The sequence below is a fragment of the Pseudonaja textilis genome, chromosome Z (assembly GCF_049901715.1).
Source record: "Pseudonaja textilis isolate UNSWEBS1 chromosome Z, rPseTex1.2, whole genome shotgun sequence".
Classification (NCBI taxonomy): Eukaryota; Metazoa; Chordata; class Lepidosauria; order Squamata; family Elapidae; genus Pseudonaja; species Pseudonaja textilis.
The window spans coordinates 128,914,884-128,931,785 of NC_142008.1; the positions used below are offsets into that span (position 1 = coordinate 128,914,884).

Here is a 16,902-nt window from a genome sequence, read left to right on the forward strand (position 1 = left end):
TTTGCTGCCCAGTTTGCTGGGTGGGCGTGGGCATGGTGGGCATGGTCTACTGGAACTTCTGGGAGGGCCATTTTTCGCCTTCCCCAGGGTCCAGAGGCTTCCCTCGGGCCATTTTTGCCCTCCCCCGGGATTCGGAGGCCCCCCAAAAGCTGGAAACAGGCCCATTTCCAGACTTCTGGAAGACCTGTTTTTTACCCTCCCAGGGCCTCCGGGTGAACCCTGCGCTTACCTGCACCTGACTCCTGGGAGGGGAGGGGAGGGGAGGGGTGGGGCCAGCCAGTTGGTTCAACTACCAGTTCACTGAACCAGATGTAAATTTAATATCCGGTTCACCCAAAGTGGTCCGAACCGGTAGAATCTCAGCCCTGTGTCCAGTGAAATACCTCACCCTGCTGAACTTCTTCAGCTCGGACTGGATGGTGCGGAATGGAAAGATCCATGTTCCTTTCAGACAGCTGGTCATTCGCATCCTTTTAGAGGGTCACTGAGGCCACCTGGAGGTTTGTCTGTGTTCTGTCCTGAGCAGTGCAAATGGGCGTGGAGCCTTCTTGCAACTGCTGAAAGGACGGTGTTGTAGATTGGAGGTACATGATGTCGTATCCCTCCCACTCCCCCACTACTCAGGTGACCCTGAGGACACAGACAAACCTCCAAGTGGCCTCAATGAAATGACCAGCTGTCTGTAAAGAATATAAATCCTTCCATTCCCCACCATCCAGGCAGAGCTTAAGAAGCTCCTTGAATGAGAAGCAAAATGTCTTTAAAGAAAAACAAGCAAGTCCAGTTGCCTCTTTAAAAAAAAAAAGCACCTTTGGGACAACCATGACCTGGGTGACCAAGAACCTCACATCTACCCAATGCTGAAATTTGCCAGGTTGAAGCCTGCCTTCTGGTTTCCTCCCAGCTAGCTTTAAGTTATTATTACATCCTACCTATCTCCATCCTAGGGAAATCAGTTGTCTCTTAATTGTTGAAATTCAGGTTCATTCAAACAGTGTCATTTCCTGCATTCCCAGTTCTGCCACAAGCCGCTAAGCACATCTGATTTCATGGCTAAATTTGTGGGTCCTTGGTGCTCTCTGAGCTTGGTTGTTTTCTTGCAGACATTTCATTGCCAAACTTGAAATGTCAAGTCATCATCAGGGCCAAACATCATCAGGGCCAGCAGCGAGTGGGATTTGCTCTCATATTATATTCTAGTGGCTTGCCCTGTCAATATTGCTGGGAATGGTCTTGATAGTTCCTTGATTGGGTTGCTCTGTACTGTTAGCTTGTTTGGCAGTTCCTTGATTGGGTTATTTTTGCTTCTTGATTGTTGGTCTAATATTAATCTGTTAGCCAAACAAGCTAACAGTGGACAATACCCCGATCAAAGAACCATCAAGACCATTCCCACCAACACTGACAGAGCAAGCCACTGATATATAAACAGAGAGCAAACCCCACTCTCTGCTAGCACTGATGATGTTGCCTAGTTTGGTAATGAAATGTCTGCCAGAAAACAACCAAGCTCAGAGGGCACCAAGGACACCACAGTTCAAACCTGATTTACAAATAGTCTCTTATGCTGATGGTTAAATCTGTTATTTCTCCCTCCCTCCCTCCCCCCCCTCTCTCTCTCACACACACACACAAAGAGTGTCTCACCTCCACCATTGTCCTATTGCTTAAAGGGTCCAGAAAAGGCCTGGGAGGTCCACTCTTTAGCACACTGTCTTCCTCAAGGGACAAATTCACAAGGACCTTAATGGGTGACAAGTAATCCTCAATGCAGTTCTGAAAGAACAATGAAAGAAGCTGCTTAAACAAAGATTCTTGTATAATAACATAGCTAGTAACGATCACACTAGCAATATCTGAGGGCAGCCAACCTTCCCAAGAAGATGCTAGTGCCTTCCTTGTTTCACCAATACACCAGAGGAAGAAATCTAGAAATCTCTGAACAATGCAGGTAGTCTTCCATTGGTTTGGTACTAAAGTTACAAAGGGTTGAAACAAGGGACTTAGGCAAGGAATGTTGCAGGTCCTATTCCCTAAGGAGATATATCTGGTGGGACCCAGGAGAAGGGTCTTCTCCATGGTGACTCCTTCTCTTTGGAACATCATCCCTCTGGAAATTAGATTGGCCCCCTACTCTGACATTGTTTCAGAAGGCCCTGAAGACATGATTCAGCCTGTGGGCCTGGGGAACCCTGACTGTGGAGAATGGGAAAGCCAGCCGGGAAAGTCTGCAAGTTGAAGTCATATGATGGCTCACTTAAGAATTGCACCTTTTAACAATGAATTTTCTGGTCCCTATTGTGGCCGTAGGTCCAGGGCTACCTGAAGATTCCACAGTTAGAAATAAAGTTGCTTGCTGGAATTCTTGTGTTTTCTCTTCATCCTTTTCCCTATAGATGTATCACTTTCACTGTACCATTAGCAACACAAGTAAGAGGTTTAAGAATGAGTAGCTTTGATTTACCGTGATATTAATCTCCTCCAATACACACACTGGCTTTAGAGAGATTTCTTTAGCTCCGTTTAGAATATTCTTGCCATTGCTAAATTCTCCTCGGTACTTCACCCTGTCTGGGTCAATCTCCAAGCGGTACAAGAGTTTTACAGACAGGTGTCCTAGAAGGAAGAAAATGGCCGGTGTGTAAAAGACAGAGGAGACACTCTGCAAGTCCTCTGTCTGTTTTGATGACTATCACAGCAAATCTCTGGATCCTGTTGTATCAAAAATACAAATCCTCCCCCACATCCCATGCCTTTAAAAAAAAGAGGGAAAAACCAGGAAACAGGAAGTAAACAGGAAGTCCTCATAAGTTCCTTTTTTTAGGTAGATCGTAACTTTAAATGATCCCTAAGTAACCAATCATAAATCGAGGACAACCTATACAAAATGGATTAAAAACAATAATCACTTTTTAAAATAAAAATGCCAAGGAAACGGATGCTTTCTTCTCTTTTAGATAATCAAAGACAAAATTGTGCTAAGGGGAAAAAGTATTAGAAGGAATCGTTACAGAAAGTCCCCAAGAGGATTATTACATATGGTCCTTGACTTACAACAATTCATTTAGTGACTGTTCAAAGTTACAACATCATTGAAAAAAGTGACTTATGACTATTTTTTACACTTGCAATTGTTGCGGTCAGATGATCAAAATTCTGAAAGTTGACAATTCATGTTTATGACAGTTGCAGTGTTCCAAGATCACGTGGTCACCTTTTGCAACATTCTGATAAGCAAAGGAGCTTCTGTGGCGCAGTGGTTAGAGTGCTGTATTGCAAGCTACAATTTGGCAGTTCAAATCCCACCAAGGCTCAAGGTTGACTCAGCCTTCCATCCTTCCGAGGTGGGTAAAATGAGCACCCAGATTGTTGGGGGTGATATGCTGACTCTGTAAACTGCTTAGAGAGGGCTGTGAAGCACTATAAAGTGGTATGTAAGTCTAAGTGCTATAGCTAATGTCAATGGATAAACCAGATTCATTTAACAACCATGTAACTAACTTAACAACTGCCATAATAAACTTTAACAACTGCGGCAAGAAAAGTCATTAAAATGGGTAAAAAACTCATTTAATAAATGTCTTCCTTAGCAACATAAATTTTGGGCTCCATTGTGGTCGTATGTCGAGGACTATCTGTATAATCCAAAGTTCTCCAAATTTGGTAACTTTAAAATTCACAAGTCTAAAATTTGCCAAGTTTGGAGACCCCTTTTTTAAGCAATTGGAGGCTATTCATAAAGAATACCAATGCCATTGTTGCCTAAACAGAAAACTACTTTTAAAAAGGAGCAACGTTGAAAGCCCTGAATGAAAGACACAGCTGAGTCCAAAGCCTTGGTAGTGCTTTGCTTAGCCTAATACAGGGGTATCAAACTCAAAGCCCGCAGGCCGGATCCAGCCCATGGGGTGCTTAAATCAGGCCTGCATGGCTGTCCTGGAAACAACAAAGGATTGGCCCATGGTGCCTCTGCCAGCGAAAAACGGAGTTTGAGAGGGCTACATGTCCCCGTCCCCCCGTTCCTCAATGAAATTGAGTTTGACACCCCTGGTCTAACACCACCATGCCATTTTAAGTGAGGAAAAAACCTGAAGACTATAACAAGACGCAAACACAGAAAACACTCCAATATAATGGACTGGCCGATTCTACATTTGGGTTCTTTCTAAAGTTGGCAATTTCATAGGAAAGCAACTAGCATCAAGGAAACCACGGTGTGTTTCGCCTTGTCCTCATATCACTTGCTGTGTAACTGTTGTGAATGCTGGATTCTTCTTTGGGTTGGGTTCCGGGATCAGTCCCGCAGTTTGGCTGTCTTCCAGATGACTGACTCACCTGTGTAACTTTCTGTGGCAAAGGTGTTATCGAAGCAGATCCTGAGTTTCAAATTTATATTTTGCCAGGGTTTGCTGGGCCCGGTGCACTCAACATCTTTCACGGGAATTTCCTTGGGCTCAAAAGTCACTCGTGTGGCCACGTTAACAATTGGTCTAGATCTGCAAGTACCAGAAAATAAAAATATTCTACTAGTCCCTGTGGATCAAAGCTTCTATGTTTAGGTGAGGAGGGAAAGAGACTATTTACTATGGAAGAGAAAGAAATGTAGGAGTTTAAAATTGTGGATGATCTGTAGATTCCATGGAAAGCACTATGTTATACAATTAAACAATTACAGGTAGTCCTTGACTTACAACCATTCATTTAGTAGCTATTCAAAGTTACAGCGGCAGTTAGACAAAACCAAACAGAGCATTTAATTAAATAATGGAAAATGTTTAATAAGGATATGTGAAGATTATGGGGAATAGATTTTGAGAATAATAGTTATAGCTATTGTTTGTATAAGATTTATTATTTGTAGTAAAATGACTTTATATTTTTTATGACCATCCACTGCAACATCCCCACGGTCATGTAATCAAAATCCAGAGATTTGGCCACAGGTTATTATGGCGGTTGCCGTGTCCTGGGGTCTTGTGATCGCCTTTTGCAACCTTATTTGTCTTACTAACAACTGCAGTGATTTGCTTAACAACTATGGCAAGAAAGATAGTAAAATGGGGCAAAACTCAGCTAACAAATGTCTTACTTAACAACAGAAATTTTGGGCTCAGTTATGGCCCTAAGTCAAAGAGTACCTGTAATTATAATTTAATTTGAGAAATAATTTTCCAGATGAGACAGACTTTAATCTTCCTAAAATCCAGGGATTTTATTTCCAATAATTTACTCCTTCCCATCTCAGCCAATTAGAGAAAAGTCAATCACCTTCCGCAAAGTAAGAATGTTGTATTTTCTCTTTCCCCATAATTAATTATCATTAACAAGAGGTAGAGTTTCCCTTTAATGTTTAATTCTATTTTTGAAACAAGAGAAAGAAAAAGTAAAATCAGATTGTTTCTCTTTCTCAAGTTATATAGTAAATTTCGTAACATAACACTAATTTCAAATTCCTTATCTTCACTATTTAAATGAAAAGTCTATTTTTGTTTGTTATTTTCAATTATTCTGCTGAAGCCTCAAGAAAGGAAAAATGAATCTTTGAAATATCTAAAGCCTATTTTTCTTTCTTTGTAGTATCTTTTGAAGATAACAAAAAGTGAATTGCTTCCTACACGCTGAGAAATTTCCATTCTGTTGTTCGTTTAGATGTAATCCTTTCTCGAGTTCCTTGTTATTGCTATAGGAAATGAAAATTCTTCTAATAAGTTCCCAGTTTAAGAAATACAGTAGCGGAAACTGAAAATATTGTTATGTGTCCCACAACTGCTCTTCCCTTCACTTTCTGATCTTTCTTTCACTTTCTGAAGTCTTACAGACACATCTGGGACAACCCAAGAATATGAACTCTCGGTCACTTACTGGAGCACCATCACCTTTCCCAAGGCTCCTACTGCTATGCTGGTGAGGCCATCTCCATTGAGGTCTGTCTTTCCATGGATGGACTGTCCAAAATATCTCAGACCAGGAGAAATGCTGGCTCCAGTAATTCTCTGCGGGAGATAAATGCTGTTGACTTAACTAGAAGTGAAGTTCCAGTCTGAAAGAGCCTTTTTAGACTGATTCCTTCAGAAAGCTGGTGCTTCAAAAACTAATTTTTTAAACTACATTTTACTGTTTCTATTCCACATTTTAGTATATTTTTTTACTTTCTTGGAATGATGATAGATGGTCATCCAAAAGTTTTTTTTTTAATGTAGCTATCCTTCCAAGCCTGAAGTCAATGGTCTTTTCCATTTGTAATCCTCCTCCTACCATCCCCCAATAATTTCACATCCTTTTTTTCTTATTACAAAAGATCTACTAAGGAGTGATTGACAGAAGAGATGCAGGATTTCTTTGGTCAGTCATGTTGGCACTATTTATTCAAAGACATAACATTTGACAGACAGAAGAAGCCTTGTAGACCAGGGGTGTCCAACCTTGGCAACTTTAAGACTTGTGGACTTCAACTCCCAGAATTCCCTAGGCAGAGTTGAAGTCCAAAAGTCTTAAAGCTGTCAAGATTGGATATTCCTGTTGTAAGCCATCAACTCTCTAGCTCTAATGTCGTCCCAACCCAAGACTTTCAGAATGTGAAGTGAATGTATCAGAAGTGTTCTATGAACTCTTGTTGATGCATAGAAATGTTCAGGGCAGTCTCTTGGCTAAATATCTATGGAGATTCTTAGTCATCCAGGTCATGGTTGTCCCAAAGGTGCTTTTTTAAAGAGGCAACTGGACTTTCTGGTTTTTCTTTGAAGATGTTTCATTTCTCATCCAAGAAGCTTCTTCAGCTCTGACTGCTGAAGAAGTTCTGACTGCTAGTTAGAGCTGAAGAAGCTTCTTGGATGAGAAGCAAAACATCTTCAAAGGAAAACCAGAAAGTCAGTTGCCTCTTTAAAAAGCACCTTTGAAGTGTCGTGACTAGTTCAGTGGCCTGGGCTCATAGGATCCTTTAGTTTATTTCTTTTACAAGTAACATTTTCTATTTGTTATATCCTTCAAACTGATTCCCCCCCTTGGTGATTTTACACACATATCCATGTAATTTACTGAACAATACGGAAACACTTGACCATTGACATCTTCTGAGATGCCTACAGCTCTAACATTTTGTAGTGGTTTCTAATCCAACTGTTACTCTAATCTGATCTACTTAGCTTTGGAGATCAGCAGCAAACAGCTGGATGTGGCATTTAGCGAATCTCTCAGGTGAACCTAGCATGCTACACCATTGCTGTAGTCCTACCTGGCTATACTCCATAAGCAGAGTCTTCTCGTGGCTGTTGTAGATGTAGACCGCTCCCCTCTCTTCATCCTCTAAGGGAGCTCCTATAGCCACGTCTGTCTGTTTGTCTCCATTGATGTCTTCCAGATCTGTGATGGCTGCTCCAAATCTGCCCAAGGGGTATCCTAAATCCCCATTAAATTCTCCAAGGAGAATGAGATTATCCTGGAAGGAAAGATATCTTTGAAAGAGCGTCCACCCTCCAAATTTAGGACACAATGTGGGCACCTCACAGATGTGTTGGATATGCACAGGTAGTCCTCAACTTACAACCATAATTGAACCCCAAAATGATGTTGCTAAGTGAGACCTTTGTTAAATGAATTTTGTCCCATTTTATGACCTTTCTCGCCTCAGTTGTTAAATGAATAACTGCGGTTGATAAGTGAGTGGTCCGATTGACAAGTGAATCTGGCTTCCCCATTGATTTTTGTTGTCAGAAGGTCACAAAAGGGGATCACGTGATCTTGGGACCCAGCAACTGTCATAAATATGAACCAGTTTCCAACCGCCTGAATCTGATCACATGATCATACTGGAAACTTCATAACTGTGAAAAATGGCCGTAAGTCACTTTTTTCAGTGCCGCTGTAACTTTTGAACGGTCACTAAATGAACTGTTGCAAGTCGAGGACTACCTGTATTGCTCTGTCCATTTTCCTGGCTTACCTCTTCCCAGCCATACGCATAAACCCGGCCTCCTCTTGTTTCAGTGAAGTATTGCTGGGCTCCAATAAGCAGCAGGTCTGTTTCCTGGTCACCATCTATGTCCACGGCACAAAGCACCCCTCCAAAGTAGGAGCCAGTCTGCAAAAGGGGCATCAAAACCATAGAGTGAAAAGACAGAGTGCCAGCACAGGATCCCTAATCATAGATAATAACAGTTGACCTTTGCACTATACTTTGAAATGATCACACCCACCCATTCACACATATATGTGTGTGTATATGTGTCTGTGTGTCTGTGTGTGTATAGCATGTGCATATGTGTGTTATGTATGTGTTCGGATAGATATACACTTTCTCCTGAGATCAGGCAACATACTTTCATTTTTAATGTCTGCCAATGTGCTCTCAGTCAAAAATGGCAATGAAGTTATTTTATCTTGACTTGTCCTCTCCTCTCCTGTCCAGTCCAGTCCTATCCTACCCTACCCTACTCTATCTTGTCCTAACTTATCCCTATCCTATCCGATCCTATCCCTATCCTATCCCTATTCTATCCCTATCCTATCCCTATCTTATCCCTATCCCTATTCTATTCTATCCTATCCTATCCTATCCTATCCCTATCTGATCCTATCCTATCCTATCCTATCCTATCCTATCCCTATCCCTATCCTACCCTACCCCTACCCTACCCTTCCTATCCTTTCCTAACATATCCCTATCCTATCCCTATCCTATTCCTATTCTATCCTTATCCTATCCCTATCTTATCCTTATCCTATCCATATCCTATCCCTATCCTATCCATATCCTATCCTTTTTCTATCCCTATCCTGTCCCTATCCTATCCTATCCCTACCCTATTCTGTCCCTACCCTATCCTATTCTATCTTATCCTATCCTATCCTGTCCTGTCCTGTCCTATCCTATCCTATCCTATCCTATCCTATCCTATCCTATCCTACCCTACCCTATCCCTACCCTATACTACCTTATCGTCTTATCTTACCTTATAATCTAGTACATTTACATTGTCTGACAAAGTTTGGCCTGTTTGAACATTTGAACATACACTCTGGGTCTTAAACACATTACATTTGTTAATTGGCAATATATTTGTAATCTTTTCCCTTGAATCTTCATCTGCAAAACCATCCCATCTCCCTCCATTTCTGTCCTCTCTCTCCCTCCCGCTCTCTCTCTTTCTCTCTCTCCCTGGGTACCCCATGTTTAATTATTCCATGTACCTGATGAAGTGTGCTACAGCTCACAAAAGTCACACAATAAAATGCATTTGTCAGTATTATCAGATCCCTTCTGATGTTTGTCATGTGTAAATCCTATTTCGGTGAAGTGATCTACACACACAATATTTATAATTTTAAAAAGGCGCTATCAGGCTTTTTCTGATTTTGACTACCACAGACTTTGTGATTCTAGCTTAACCTCTCAGCCACTGCTATCTACTAGGGAAACAGAAGTAGAGGAATCTTGATTAGGTTTTCTTGGGCCACCATGACCATCCTTTTTCTATCAGGATTTCCCAACCTTGGCAATTTCCAGGTGTATAGACTTCAACTCGTAGAATTCCACAGCCAGCCTGGCCACTGCGGAGAATTCTGGGAGTTGAAGTCCACTCAATTTGGCAAGGTTGGGAAACATTAGCCTAGTTCTAATAATACAGATAGGCAGTAGTGGACCAAAACATCTAGAAAGTTCCTTATGACTAGAAGACCTTCAAAGTTCTTTTCAACTCTATTATTCTATTTTTTCTTCTTTACCTGTTGCCCTTTAATTTCTTGCTTTAATGTCCAGTTCTCAGTTTTGGCATCAACCTCAAATATGAGGACCCTTCCAATATGTTGGTATCGAGGGGCACCAACGGCGTAGAACACTTTCTGATGATGCTGGAGAAAACTTAGTGTGTACCCTGTGAAGGTTAAAAACATGATGGATGGACATCCCACAGAAGGGTTAGACTAATGTTTGTCAATCTTGGAAGCTTTAAGATGTGTGGACATCAACTCCTTAAATTCATGATGGCTGGGGAATTTTGGGAGTTGTAGTCCACAGATTTTCCAGCTGCAAAGGTTGAGAAACATTGAGTTAGACTGAGGGCCTTTTGCACAACAGAGCAGCTTCTTCTTCAATTCTATAATAGGAAAGATTAGACACTCTGCCTGGGTTTACACACTGTTTTACATCAAATCTTGTTTTCACTACAGCTTCTTAAATAAGTCACAATAGCTAGATTTATACATTACATTAAATTTGGTGTACTTACTAAGGAAAGCATATCAGTACAACTAGGTTTATACAAAATGCTAATCAGCAGGCCATATGTTTATAAACCACAATCCCTGCGTTCACACAGTATGTTAAATTGCTTTTTTTAACAATTGGTATTTAGAGATCTATATAAATAATTGAGTCTGTGCAGCCATCAAGGCTATAGGCAAAGGTTTCATAGAATAAAACCCTTCATAGGAGTTACTGTACTCACTTTATACCCAAATACTTATTGGATATTACTATATGTAGTCTTCAACTTACAACCATTTGTTTAGTGACTATTTGAAGTTACAACCACACTGAGAAAGTGACTGATGACTGTTTTTCACACTTACAACTGTGGTAGCATGCCCATAATCACATGATCAAAATTCAGGCACTTGGCAACTGGCTCAAATTTATGACGGTTGTATACCTTGGTGGGTGGGGGGGTCACCTTTTGTTATCTTCTGACAAGAAAAGTTAATGGGGAAGCCAAATTCACTTAACAACTGTGTTACTATCTTAACAACTACAGTTTTCCACTTAACACGTATGGAAAGAAAGGTTGTAAAATGAGGCAAAACCCAGTTTACAATTTAGTAAGAGAAATTTTGGGCTCAGTTCTGGTCATAAGTCGAGGATTACCTGTATTCAAGTTTGTGAATAATTTTAAATATATTTGTAACAACAAGAAGCGATCACAAGATTGAAAGACAGGTTTGACTCATAACCCTTTGTTCCATAGGAAAGATGGCAATGTATCGCCCAGTTCTATAGGATAAGCAAAACAAAAACTAACTTCAGTTTGTACAAACATCCAGATCCACCTTCCGTAAACTGGCACTCAGAACAGCCACGATCTTCAGCCAACACATGATGATGGATATGAAAGAGTGGTTCAGATTTTATTGGCATCCTCTACTCACCCAAGTAGGCCCCTTCCATCTCTTTCCGGACTGAGGGAGTTGTGATGAATCTTTCACCAGCAAAATCCTTCTGCTGCTCCAGAATGCCCCCAGCCCAGTTGTCAGCACCCACAGCACCAAGAATCACCCGACCCTGCAGACCAAAAGATCTTGCTTTTCAAAGGGAGATCACCAGGAAGCAGAGATAGCAACCTTATAACATGCTCATTCAGAGGTATTCTCAGCCCTGATTTTTCTTTAAAAACAAATGTTTTAAGGATGATGAATCCATACCAGTGTTTCTCAACCTTGGCAACTTTAAGATGCATGGACTTCAACTCCCCAAATTCTCCAGCCAGCATAATCTGGTTATGTGATCAAAATTCAGGCACTTGCAACTGACATGTATTTATGACAGTTGTAGCATCCTGAGGTCACATGATCTCCATTTTCAATCTTCCCAACCAGTGGTGGGATTCAAATTTTTTACTACAGTTCTGTGGGCGTGGCTTGGTGGGTGTGGTGTGGGTTGGCGGGCATGGCATCTCCATTCCTGCCCTATTCCAGGGGAAGGATACTGCAAAATCCCCATTCCCACCCCACCCCACTAACCTGCTTTCTAGCTCCATTCTCCTGTGGAGGGCAACAAAAGAAGATCCAGCCAATCAGCTGGGACTCGGGAGGCGGAGAATAGATGGAGCCGAGACCAGTTAGAGGTGGTGTTTTCCGGTTCTCCCAACTACTCAAAATTTCCACTATTGGTTCTCCAGAACTGGTCAGAACCTGCTGAATACCACCTCTGTTCCCAGCCAAAGTCAATGGGAGAAGCTGGATTTGCTCACCAGCTATGTGATTCACTTAACAATTGTGGTGATTTGCTTAACCATTGTGGCAAAAAAGGTCAAAATATCAGGAAAAACTTATTTAAAAATCATGTTACTTAGCAATGGAAATTCTGGTCCCAATTGAGATCATAAGTCAAGTCCATAGGTGGGAGGGGCAAGGGGGTCTTTCCAATCCTTCAGCCTCACCTGGGATATATCTGCACTGAATCCGCTGGATGACAATTCCAGGTGGAAGGATCTGCTGTCACTGGTGCCTGTCATGAAGAAAGATGGGGAAATGTTTTTATTTTTTGAGCCAGTTTCACAAGGGTTGAGAAATTAATATTGTTGTAATACATTAATCAGTTCAGTATTCAACTAATGGGAATAACATGTGTATAGGTGTTAGGGGTTCTTAAATGCATTTTTTAAATATCTCAGTTTTCACACACACCCCTTTGTTTATTTGAAAGGAAAAAATGTTTTGTATTTGCATTTTGTATTTTACCTTTTTTTTTCAATAAAATAAAAATAGATCATGAAGAAAAATGGGAGAGAGGGATGGCTGAGGCCTTTTCACAACCCTTTGCCCCCTCCCATCCCAGAAAACAAGGGTAAGAAAATGCAAATTTGGAGGGCATTGCCAGCCCATGTCCACATATAGACAAATCTAATTTAGAGATTTGGTGATCTACATTGCCAATCCCACATACAGATATGGAAAATGACTGGGGAGTGGGAAGGTCAGTCCTCTAGGTACATTCCCTCACACTGAGCTCCCTCAGCCAAGGTATTTGTGGAATGAATGAAAGGATAATAGGGACTAGGCCAGAGACGCTGGTGCCCTAAAAGGCTGGAAATTTATCAGTTGTCTTTTCAAGGTTGATTTCTATTGCTTGGTAAGGTTTGTTGGAAATTCTGCCCTCCAAGGCCTATCTTAGAAGCACCAGGCCTGTTGGGCAAAGCATATATGTTGGAAGGCTCTAGAGTAAGGCTCTCCAAACTAGACAACTCTAAGACTTGTGGACTTCAGCTTCCATCTGGCTGAAGAATTCTGGCAGTTGAAGTCCACAAGTCTTAAAGTTGCCGAATTTGGAGAACTCTCCTATAGTGGCATAGGAGGAGTTCCTCAACGTGGTCTCATGGGGGTCTGCAGAGAACATTTTTCCAGATTCACAAACTATTATTGCTGGTAGAAAGGTAGTCAAAATCGATCTGGAGCGCACCAATATGAAGGAGGCAGTAAACATACAGCTATATAGAAAGTCCCCAATTTATCAGGGTTTCTTTTTTTCATATCAAATTTCAAACACAATTAAGACTCTGTTTTAAAAGCAGACTGAGGTAGCATTTTTCCCTCAGTCTCTCCATGGAGGCTCCTGTTGTGCCCAACTTACCTTCAATGGCAAAGATATTAGACTGGAGATCATTGAAACTGTCTTTGAGCTGATCAAAGCTGGCAAGAATTTTAAAAAATTGACTTTTGGGTTCTGAGGCAATCAGTTTGAGATTCCTTTGGGACTCAGGTGCATTAAGGTGATTACCAATCTGGAGAGACAAGGAAGGAATTATTAAGATAATACTTCGCATTTCTATAGCGAGTCTTTAAAAACATTGAAAGATGCAGAAAAAGGAAAGAGCAATAAGGGAATGGGAAGCTGTAAAGAATCAAGTACAGGTCGTCCTTGACTTCCAACAGTTCATTTAGTGACCATTCAAAGTTACAAAGGCACTGAAAAAAGGTGAGTTATGACCATTTTCCACACTCACGACTGTTGCAGCATCCCTATAGTCTCGTGATTTACATTTGGATGCTTGACAACTGGTTCATATTTATGACGATTGCCGTGTCCTGGGGTCATGTGATCCTCTTTTGTGACCTTCTGACAAGCAAAATCAATGAGGAAGCCAGGTTCATTTAACAACCATGTTACTAACTTAACTACTGCAGTGATTCACTTAACAACACTGACAAGAGTGGTTGTCAAATGGGGCAAAGCTCACTTAACCAATTTCTCACTTGGCAACATAAAGGATATAACTCCCTTTTTTTCAATGTTGTTGTAACTTTAAACAGTTGCTAAATGAATGGTCATAAGTGGAGGACTGTACATGAGAATTTGATACATATGGGTAGTCCTCCATTTACAACCATTCATATAGCAACTATTCAAAGTTACAGCAGCCACTGAAAAAGGGGACTTATAACTGATCCTTGCATTTATGGCTCTCACAGCATCTCCGGGGTTACGTGATCAATATGTGGGCACTTGGCAACCCCCACATATTTATGATGGTTGTAGCACGTGATTCCCAACCGGCTTCCAGCTAGCAAAATTAATGGAGGAAGACAGATTTAGCAAATGTAGCAAAAAACAAAAAAGGCAATAAAATTAGGCACAGTTCACTTAACTTGCCTAACTTAGCAATAGAAATTCTTATTCCAACTGTTGTCATAAGTTGAGGACCATCTGTACAGGTGTAGAATTAACTTTTATTAATGCCCGAAAAAAAATCTGATCTTATTGACTGAAATATGCTTCTTCACTTTTCTCCTTTTGAGCTCATGTTTACATATTAACCATTAATGTAAGGAATAAGGCAGATCACTTCGATATTGCTTGGTGGATCTCTCCATTAGACTGATGGATGGCACCTCTGGATACTTTACCCCAATGATTAGGCGCAAAATGTTCTTTTTCTTGACAGCTTCTATATGTCCCCTGTCCCTGTCTGAGGCGTCCCCATCCGTGATAATGACAATCACTTTGTTTGCTTCTTTTCGGGTGCCACGTTCGGGAATGAAGACTTCATTTCTGCCACAGAAAACACAGGAATTATTATCTAAATCATTGTTCCTCGAACTTGCCAACATGGTGTTGCAGTCCACACATTTTACAAATGGCAGTTTTGAGAAACACAGATCTAAACCAAGGAAAATGTGGAGTGCACTTTAATTATTGGGACCTGAAGGCACATTCATAACTTTAGACATGCATTTGGCCTCTAGCGGTCTTGCCATAATTTGATCCTTCCAGACGCGATCAGGCTAAAAGGATACTAGCACAACAAGGCTATCTGCTGGGGTGAATTGAGGTTAAGGCTACTACTTATGGAAGGTATCTAATTTGGAAAGTTGTATCAGCTAAAAGCTAATAGAGGTAATCCTTGACTTACAAATATTCATTTAGTGACAGTTCAAATTTGCAACGGCACTGAAAAAATGAATTATGATCACTTTTCACTCTTACAACTGGTGCAGCTTCCCTATGGACATGTTATCAAATTTTGGATGCATGGCAACTGGTTCATATTTATGACGGTTTCAGTGCCCTGGGGTCATGTGAACACCTTTTGAGACTTTCTGACAAGCAAAGTCAATGGGGAAGCCAGATTCACTTAACAACCATATTACTAATTGAAGAAATGCAGTGATTCACTTAACAATTGTGGCTAAGAAGGTCATAAAATGAGGCAAAACTCACTTTATCACTGTCTCACAATTAGCAACAGGAATTTTGGGCTCAATGATGGTTGTAAGTCAAGGACTATTTGTACCTCTTGCCATACCACAACACAAAATTCATACTACTCTCTTCACTCACCTCACCATAACAAAACTAGATGCGGAGTGCAGTGTTTTTTATCAGCTGGTTTGTACAACACAGTAAACTAAGCCAGGGAATAATCATGACTAGACTATTTAACTATGACTTTAGTGTCATATAACATGGCACGTCACAGTCACCCCAGTAATTCCACTTCGTCGTGGCTGGATGACTGAAACATCCAGGTTTTAGTTTTCCAAACATTTTCTTAAGACAGTAAAAAGTAACAAGTGACTTGCAAGATGTTTTAGACTGGAAAAGGTGCATATTCCTTTTCAGCTTTATGTCCCCATTTCATCCTGGTGGGAATATCAGAACCAAGAAAGTCACTAAGCTTTCCACTCATCTAACCATGGATTAGAAACATGATTGTAGTACAATAAACCAGCTTTAGGCAACACGCTCAAGTGAATTAGGCAAAATGTAATTTCAAACTGTACTTAAAGCCCCCCTGTTCCTCCAGTGCAATGCACATTCCAGATCTGTATGGCCTGCTTGATTCATCACCAGATGTTTCTATGCAATTGTGATCTAAATCTTTAGAAAAGACACAACATTTTAAATCTCCAACTTGACTGGATTTCTTCTCAAGCTGCTCTCCCCCACCCCACCCTCAACCTCCTGCCACCGAAAGGAAACTACTCACGCCACAAATTTGATAGCTTTGAAGGTGTTTGTTATTTGCTCAGCATGAACTACATTGGCCAAGAGCTTTTCAGGATTTGGGTCACTGGTGTAGTTGTTAAAATCAAATTCGAGTTTGGCATCTTCTGAAAACTGCACAGCAGCAAACTGGAAGGGTAGAAAGAGAAAGAGACTGGTGTTAATGGCACGGCTGGAAAGATCTTTTGCAAAACACAGCATGTCTCACTTTGTCAAAGTGGTCGGATGAAAGGGTTAGGGTTGAAAATCATTAATGTTAATCTGGAGTCAACATAGAATCTTAAAAACTATAAAAAGAATTTCCCAGCCCTGATTATAATTATGGCAGTCTCCTTAATTAAGGCAGAGTCGTTTTGAATGATTTTTTAAAATCAACTTCTGATAAGTTACCCTTGATGAAATGAGAGTTAATGGATCCACTTTCTTCCTGTGGATCCACAATTACAACACTTAGCCGAAATGGAGAGGTCCGACCTCAAGTGCCTTCCTTCCTTCCCTCTCTCCCTCCTGTTGTGTGAACTTACAGAAGAGGCAAATTAATGCTTTTAATGGTTATGTCTTCTGATACACCAACTCAGCGTAGTAAAGAAATACTCTTGAGGGAGAGAGGGAGGAGTGGATGGACAGAAGGAGAAGAAGGAGGCAGAGGGAGGAGAGGAAGGAAGGAGTGGATAGATGGGAGAGGGAGG

The 16,902-nt window shown here is 40.9% G+C and overlaps 1 protein-coding gene across 1 annotated transcript in view; it reads right to left on the reverse strand.

Annotated features, from left to right (window-relative positions):
* The window catches only part of ITGAL (integrin subunit alpha L), a 72,927-nt gene that overhangs the window by 22,050 nt on the left and 33,975 nt on the right, over nucleotides 1-16,902 (reverse strand). The window contains exons 7-18 of the mRNA XM_026711994.2: nucleotides 16,197-16,342; nucleotides 14,614-14,758; nucleotides 13,340-13,490; nucleotides 12,150-12,217; nucleotides 11,140-11,272; nucleotides 9,721-9,869; nucleotides 7,940-8,077; nucleotides 7,232-7,435; nucleotides 5,863-5,993; nucleotides 4,336-4,496; nucleotides 2,465-2,616; nucleotides 1,648-1,776 (exon numbers count right to left, since the gene is read on the reverse strand). Of these exons, the coding sequence (XP_026567779.1) occupies nucleotides 1,648-1,776; nucleotides 2,465-2,616; nucleotides 4,336-4,496; nucleotides 5,863-5,993; nucleotides 7,232-7,435; nucleotides 7,940-8,077; nucleotides 9,721-9,869; nucleotides 11,140-11,272; nucleotides 12,150-12,217; nucleotides 13,340-13,490; nucleotides 14,614-14,758; nucleotides 16,197-16,342 (1,707 nt within the window). The remainder of the gene's footprint in view (nucleotides 1-1,647; nucleotides 1,777-2,464; nucleotides 2,617-4,335; nucleotides 4,497-5,862; nucleotides 5,994-7,231; nucleotides 7,436-7,939; nucleotides 8,078-9,720; nucleotides 9,870-11,139; nucleotides 11,273-12,149; nucleotides 12,218-13,339; nucleotides 13,491-14,613; nucleotides 14,759-16,196; nucleotides 16,343-16,902) is intronic.